The following is a 7,500-nucleotide window of genomic DNA, read 5'->3' as shown; positions in this document are numbered from 1 at the left end:
ATCAGTAGGTTCCTCTGGAGCACTTTCAGCCACCTCAGAGATCAATATACTATCTACTAGTGCAGGTAATGGTTGTTGGGAGATAGGAACTGTCTCCACTGGGGAAGTTAAAGGTTCCTCAGAGACATCTACAGCCTCTACTGGGGAAGAAGCATCCTCTTGTGTACCCAGTGGTTCCTCAGGGGCAGCAGATTGTTTAAATAAATCAGGTTCCTCTGGTACAGATTTCTGTGGCACACAAGTAGTTTCTACAGGCACTGTTGGTTCCTCTGGGGCAGCTGCTGGTTCACTGGATGCAGACCCTATGGGAGCAGAAACATTCACTTCTTGTACAGCTGTGGGCTCCACCGGGGCTACAGCATTCTCTTCTGGAACAGGTTCAAGCTCCTCTGGGACAGTAACAGACTCTACTGTGTTAGGAACAGCTTCAACTGGTAGTTTATCTGGTTCATCTGGGGAAGCGGCAGCCTCTACTGGAGAAGAAACAGAATCTTCAGGTACAATTGGTGGTTCCTGAACTGGGGCAACAAATTTTTCATTTGTTGCTAATTCATCTGAGGCAGGTGTTGCTTCCTCTGGGGCAGCTACTGGTTCTTCAGAGACATGTGAATGATTCACAGGGGCAGCTACTTGTTCAGAAGCAGGACCAGATGCCTCAGGAGTAGCTACTGGTTCTTTAGAGGCTGGTACAGGTTCCACAGGGGCAGCTGCTGGTTCTTCCAAGGCAGGAGCAGATTCCACAGGGGTAGCTACTGGTTCTTCTAAGGTAGGTGTAGGTTCCACAGGGGCAGCTGCTGGTTCTTCCAAGGCAGGGGCAGATTCCACAAGGGTAGCTACTGGTTCTTCTAAGGTAGGTGTAGGTTCCACAGGGGTAGCTACTGGTTCTTCTAAGGTAGGTGTAGGTTCCACAGGGGTAGCTACTGGTTTTTCCACGACAGGTACAGATTCTTCTGGGGAAGCAACTGGGTCTTCAAAGGCAGAAGCAGATTCTACATGGGAATCTATTGGTTTGGAGGCAGATGCAGGTTCCACAGGGGCAGCTAGTGATTCTTCAGAGGCAGGTTCCACGGGGGCAGGTTCCACAGGGACAGCTACTGATTCTTCAGAGGCAGGTTCCACGGGGGCAGGTTCCACAGGGACAGATACTGATTCTTCAGAGGCAGGTTCCACAGGGGCAGGTTTCACATGGGTAGGTCCTACTAGTTCCTCAGAGACAGGTACAGCTGTTAGTTTCTCTGAGGCAGGTACGGATTGTTCTGGTTCCACAGGAGCAGCTAATTTTTCTTCTGAGGCAGGTGCAGTTTCCATTGCAGCAGCTGCTGTTTTTTCTGTGGTTGGTGTGGGCTCATCTTTTGCAGGTGCAGGTTCCTCTGGGGCAGGTGTTAGTTCTTGTGGAGAAGCAGCTTCCACCCTGGCAGTTATAGCTTCCACAGGCTTTTCTTTTACTTGTTCTTTGTTTGGTGAGGCAGTGTGCTCGGTTGGAGCTTCTGATGGAGGTTCAGGAGGAGCTGTAGCACTATGGGCCACTTGCTCTGCTTTGATCTCTGCACTTCCATCCTGGTTTATTTGAGGAGCTTCAGCTTTCTGCTCTGTTGAAGCTGTAGCTACCACAGCACTCTCCTCCTTTTTCTCTTTAGGGTCACTGACATCATATCCCTTCTTCTTCTTGCTCAGCTTACCTCCCATAGTGTGACCTGCAAAACCATGAAATCTGGTGTTAGGTGATTAATCACTGCACTTTGTGTTTCTTCAGCATGAATCAGAATGGATGTGTTCTCGTCTGTATACGAAGGAATTAACTGGTGAGATAAAAATCAGCTGTGAGAAATATTACTATCCTTTGTTTCGTTGCTTGTGTTGTGTAAATCTGCGTATGAAGAGAATCACTAATGTGAACTAGGATTAAGCTTCAAATCCTAAAACCGTCTATTAATTTCTGCGATTTTCTAAAGGGATTATGTTCAATATCAACAAGTTAACTTAATATCTATTCAGTTTAGAAGGAAAGTAATGGCACCCTGCACAAAGGAGGAGGATCTTGTGTTTGAATGGAAGCTGATGCACTGCTGATGGGAGTTTTGTGATCATTTACAGCTTGAAATTTCAAATTACGAGTAAGAGAATGAAGAAAATCAGCTAAACCTTTACAACCATGGTAGTTTTTTTTTTACTTCAGTTTGACCAAGAAAACAATTCATAAAGCTGAAAGATTTGAGTGGGGTTAGTGGTTTAACGGTGTCTTAGAGGTTAACACGTTCACCTCACACCTCCAGGGTTGGGGGTTCGATTCCCACCTCCTCCTTGTGTGTGTGGAGTTTGCATGTTCTCCCCGTGCCTCGGGGGTTTCCTCCGGGTACTCCGGTTTCCTCCCCCGGTCCAAAGACATGCATGGTAGGTTGATTGGCATCACTGGAAAATTGTCCGTAGTGTGTGATTGTGTGAGTGAATGAGTGTGTGTGTGTGTGTGTGCCCTGTGATGGGTTGGCACTCCGTCCAGGGTGTATCCTGCCTTGATGCCTGATGATGCCTGAGATAGGCACAGGCTCCCCGTGACCCGAGGTAGTTCGGATAAGCGGTAGAAGATGAATGAATGAATGAATGAATGAAAGATTTGATAAATGAAGTCTGTAGCTTTCAGTAAACCCACAGGGACTGTATTCTAACACTGTAAAAGTGTTGACCTGCCACATGAAGGTGGTTAAAACAGAAACTGTGCTTCACACAGCGTGCAGCCCTACTGGTTGTGTAACCTCTTTAGCTAGCTTGACAGCTGCTATTATTGTGTACAGATGAAGACTGTGGCTTCAAAGAAGAAAACTACAAAAAACAGTTTCTGAGCACAGTGGGTAGGTCCCTGGAATCGTTTAAACAGACTTTTCTTGAGCTAATACAGTAATGAGAGTAAATTCAGTTTTGACCCAAATGAACAACTGAGGGCAATTCATCAATTCCTGCATTAAAAGCAGGACTGGAACACAGGATTAATTAACCATGATGGAAGTGAAAACTGATAAAAGCGTGCACTGTGTGTGGCTGCCAGCTTCGTCTGCGCTGTGTCGCCTTTTAAAGGGCATTCACTTTATTCACCATGTCGAACTCTGCCAAATAAAGAAGGTTTGAAAGCAGTCCAAAAGCTGCAGGAGACGAGGACGAATGAAAGACAAATGGCTGCTTGATGGAAATTTCACATGGTTCTAAAGATTCAGGAATGCTGAGTAAGTCGAACACCAATGAGCTGCAGCGTTCCTCACTCATTCCTCATTCACAGCATTTACATATAAAGTCTGAATTTTCAGCGTCTCTTAAGAGAAGGACACAACATGATGGTAAATCAGGAGAGAATTTTAACCTCAGTGTCGTGGGAAAATACGAGCTGGTTCAGTGCCATGAGAGCAACACAAACAGAAAATGACCTGCTTATAGAGACAGAGTTCCTGCTGTGTCCAGCTCAACACTGTAGTGCTGCTGTTAGTGTCGGCTGATAGGAGCCATGAGATGTTTGTGGACGACTGGCTGAGCTCGGTGCAGCGAGGAGATAAGGGTGGAGAAAACGGCTGATTAGATAACACACAACTGTACACTACAGCTCCACCACACAAAACACAAAATCTTGGAATGATTTACTCGCATTATTCAATCTGCTTCTGTTTTATAATCGCTATGATGTGCTACAACTAACAAAGATCTTTCAGCTTTTTGGCGTTAATCAAATAAATGAGAACACTGCGTTCTTTAACAGCCAGCTTTCACTTTGTGGAAAATCATAAAAAAAATTTTTAAAAAACACCTTCTTGAGTCCAGAGCGTCTACATGCTTACTGAGTGTACATTAATGCTGAACGTTCAGATGCAGAGATTTTAATGAATTATTCTTGCCTTGTTGCTGCTGTGATGTCTGCAGCAGGAACAGCCCAAAATGCTGCTGCACCATTGCATGTGTTAGAGGATGCGCAGTCATGCACCACCATAATGCAAAAATCGATCTGAGTGCTGAGCTCGGCAGAATGTAGCGGCTTTTATTATAGCTCACAACTGTCTGGGACAGTTACGATTACAGCCTCAACTACGTTACTCTTTTAAATATATAAATATAGCATTAGGGCAGAAAATATAATAGCTACAAATCCAATGATGATTATTTTTGCTGCCACAAGGTCACCATGACACTGTTGTACATTTACAGTGTGATAACACATAAAATACCCAGACTGGCCATTACAACACCACCAGGAAGCAGATTTTTTTCCATTTATATCCACCTGAAGTGTACTGTACAGTGTATGAGTAACCCTTTGTGTTTAATCAGTAGTGAACGTTGTGCCTTGGACAGTGAGCAGAAATTAAAAACGTCATTTCAAGGTCAGAATAAATGAAGTGGAAACAGTTCAGAGTTCTGAGTGTTTTATTGCTCCTGCTATTCAACATCACACCCCCGAGTCCTAACCAGAGGATCTCTGCATGCACACAAGTTCACTGTGAGATCTGACGTTGCAAGGAGATGCTGGTGATGCTCCAAAATGATGTCACTTCCTTTACAAATTGACTTCCAGAGATTTTTATTAAAAGAAAATAAAGCATGAAAATATAACAAAGCAAAAGTACTTTTTCCGTCTGCTTTGTCTGTCTGTCAGTCTGTCTGTCAGTCAGTCTCAGTCTGTCTGTCAGTCTGTCTGTCAGTCTGTCTGTCAGTCAGTCTCAGTCTGTCAGTCTGTCAGTCAGTCTGTCAGTCTGTCAGTGTGACAGACGTCATCCTCGTGCCTCAACCTGCTATTCTATTGTTTTTAAACTAGCATCATTTAGCATCATATACACAAACTTTTCAGCTTAATATTCTGTATCTGTTTAGATCAGAAAGTTGCGGAAATTTAAATGTCTGTGTTATTGATTGGTTTATGTTCAATTTGTTCCTGAAAATATATATAATAATTTAATGTATGTGAATTTATGAACTTTAGATGATATATCCATTGATTTATGTAGCTTTACTAGCTAGAATTTAGTGTGTGTGTGTGTGTGTGTGTGTGCTTGCGTGTGTGTGTGTGTGTGTGTGTGTATTTACTAGCTAGAATTTAGGATCTTCTTTATTAAAAACTGTACAAAAAATGTTAAATAGATTAAAAAAAATAAAAACAAACAAAAAAAATGTGATTAATTTACAAGTAATAAACAAAAAAATCGAGGCTGAAGTAGTTGCCATGGCGACTGGGCCCGAGTAGTTTCAGCGAATTCCAGCAAAATCCCGCGATAATAGGATTTGATCACCGTGAACGCGCACAGCAGCTTGTATGAGCTTCACAATTAACTTTAAAATGATAATGAAGGTGAAGGTGGGATTTAATGTGAGTAAATAATGTGAGTAAATAATGTGAGTAAATAATGTGAGTAAATAATGTGAGTAAATAATGTGAGCCGGTTTAATAATGTACAAAAAATACAAAGAGAAAATAGATAAAATCTGTTAAAACTTTAAAATCTTTTAAAGACAAAGAGAGACAGAGAGAGAGAGAGAGAGAGAGAGAGAGAGAGAGAGAGAGAGAGAGAGAGCGAGAGAGAGAGACAGGAGGAGACAGAGAGAGAGAGAGAGCGAGAGAGAGAGAGAGAGAGAGAGAGAGAGAGAGAGACAGCAGGAGACAGAGAGAGAGAGAGAGAGAGAGAGAGAGAGAGAGAGAGAGAGAGAGAGAGAGAGAGAGACAGCAGGAGACAGAGGGAGAGAGAGAGAGAGAGAGAGAGAGAGAGAGAGAGAGAGAGAGAGAGACAGCAGGAGACAGAGAGAGAGAGAGAGAGAGAGAGAGAGAGAGAGCAGGAGGGAGAGAGAGAGAGAGAGAGAGAGAGAGACAGCAGGAGACAGAGGGAGAGAGAGAGAGAGAGCAGGAGACAGAGGGAGAGAGAGAGAGAGAGAGAGAGACAGCAGGAGACAGAGGGAGAGGCCAACCTCCTCCCATTTCATCAGACACAAAGACTCTGTACAGCTTTAACAGGGCTTCAAAAGAAATGATGTATAAAGTGTGTGTGTGTGTGTGTGTGTGTGTGTGTGTGTATGTGTGTGTGTATGTGTGTGTGTGTGTGTGTGTGTGTGTGTGTGTGTGTGTGTGTGTGTGTGTGTGTGTGTGTGTGTTTGAGCCATAGAGAACAAAGAAAAGCTGAGTGGTGTGGAGCCGGTACTCTGCTCACTTCTTCTCCTCTCTTCACTAAACCTGTAGTATAACCGAGATGTGTGTGTGTGTGTGTGTGTGTGTGTGTGTGTGTGTATAGAAGTCTACACACCTGTCTGTTGTACCCTCAGTAATCCAAACGAGTGAGGAAGATGATGAAGAAGTGAACACGTCTCTCTCCTTTTCTCCTTTTCTCCTTTCTCTGATTCTGGTCCTCTTAAAGCTTCGGTGCTGTGTGAGACATGTGGCTATACAGTGCAGACCCACCCCCTACTGCACCTCCCTACTGCCCTCCCTCACTCCCTAAACCCTCCTTCACTCCCTACACCCTCCCCCATACGCCGTACACCCTCCCCCTCACTCCCTACACCCTCCCCCTCGCTGATGGTGGTGGACTTTGCTAAGCATATGGAGATGGCTGTAGTTAACACTTATCTCCAGAAGAGAGAGGAACGTAGAGTTACATATAAGAGTGGAGGTAGGAGACGAGGAAATCTGAGAGAGATTAATGACTGCAAAGTGGTGGTAGGAGAGAATGTAGCCAGCATCAGGTGGTGATGTGTAAGATGTCTCTGGTGGTCAGAAAAAAGTGGTGGAAGTTGAAAAAGAGAATTTTGTGAGGAATTCAGACAGAAGCTGAGACAGGCTTTGGGTGGTCAGGAGAAGCTTCCAGATGACCGGGAAACTACAGCAGAAGTGATCAGGGAGACGGGTAGGAGAGTGCTAGGTGTGTCCTCTGGAAGGAGAAAAGAAGATAAGGGAACATGGTGGTGGAACGAGGAAGTTCATTCAGAGGAAGATGCTAACTAAAAAGAAGTGGGACGTGACAAAGACCAAACAGAAAGCATACGGTGAGTTGTGTGTCAGGTCAGACACGAGGGAAGGTGAGAGGGACTTATACAGATTAATGAGATAGAGAGATAGAGAAGGGAAGGATGTACAACAGATAAGGGTGAGGAGAGATAGAGATGGGAAGGTGCTGACAGGTGAGGAGAGTGTGTAGAGAAGATGGAAGGAGTATTTTGAGGAGCTGATGAACGAGGAAAATGAGAGGGAAAGACGGGAGGAAGAGGTGAATATTGTAGAGCAAGAAATAGGAAAGATGAGGTGAGGAAGGATCTGAGGAGAATCAAGAGTGGAAAGTCTGTTGGTCCAGATGACGTACATGTGGAGGTGTGGAAGTGTCTAGGAGAGACAGCAGTGTAGTTTCTATCTAGACTGTTTAACAGGACTTTAGAGAGTGAGAAGATGCCTGAGGAATGGAGAAGGTGAAGTTAGCAGAGATGAGGATGTTGAGGTTCTCTTTAGGAGTGACGAGGATGGACAGGATTAGGAAGGAGCACATCAGA

At 44.3% G+C, this 7,500-nt stretch overlaps 2 protein-coding genes across 2 annotated transcripts in view; both read right to left on the bottom strand.

Annotated features, from left to right (window-relative positions):
• si:dkey-56m19.5 (fibrous sheath CABYR-binding protein) overlaps window positions 1-6,400 on the bottom strand; it is a 7,857-nt gene extending 1,457 nt beyond the window's left edge. Inside the window, exons 1-2 of the mRNA XM_060859399.1 lie at window positions 6,264-6,400; window positions 1-1,694 (exon numbers count right to left, since the gene is read on the bottom strand). The exon at window positions 1-1,694 is cut by the window's left edge and continues 1,457 nt beyond it. Coding sequence (XP_060715382.1) covers window positions 1-1,686 — 1,686 coding nt within the window. The 5' untranslated portion in view covers window positions 1,687-1,694; window positions 6,264-6,400. The remainder of the gene's footprint in view (window positions 1,695-6,263) is intronic.
• Window positions 1-7,500, bottom strand: part of cmtm3 (CKLF-like MARVEL transmembrane domain containing 3) — a 94,122-nt gene that overhangs the window by 34,044 nt on the left and 52,578 nt on the right. The window lies entirely within an intron of this gene.

This window comes from Tachysurus vachellii, chromosome 23 (assembly GCF_030014155.1).
Source record: "Tachysurus vachellii isolate PV-2020 chromosome 23, HZAU_Pvac_v1, whole genome shotgun sequence".
NCBI classification, from domain to species: domain Eukaryota; kingdom Metazoa; phylum Chordata; class Actinopteri; order Siluriformes; family Bagridae; genus Tachysurus; species Tachysurus vachellii.
This window is presented reverse-complemented; position numbering and strand designations above follow the sequence as displayed.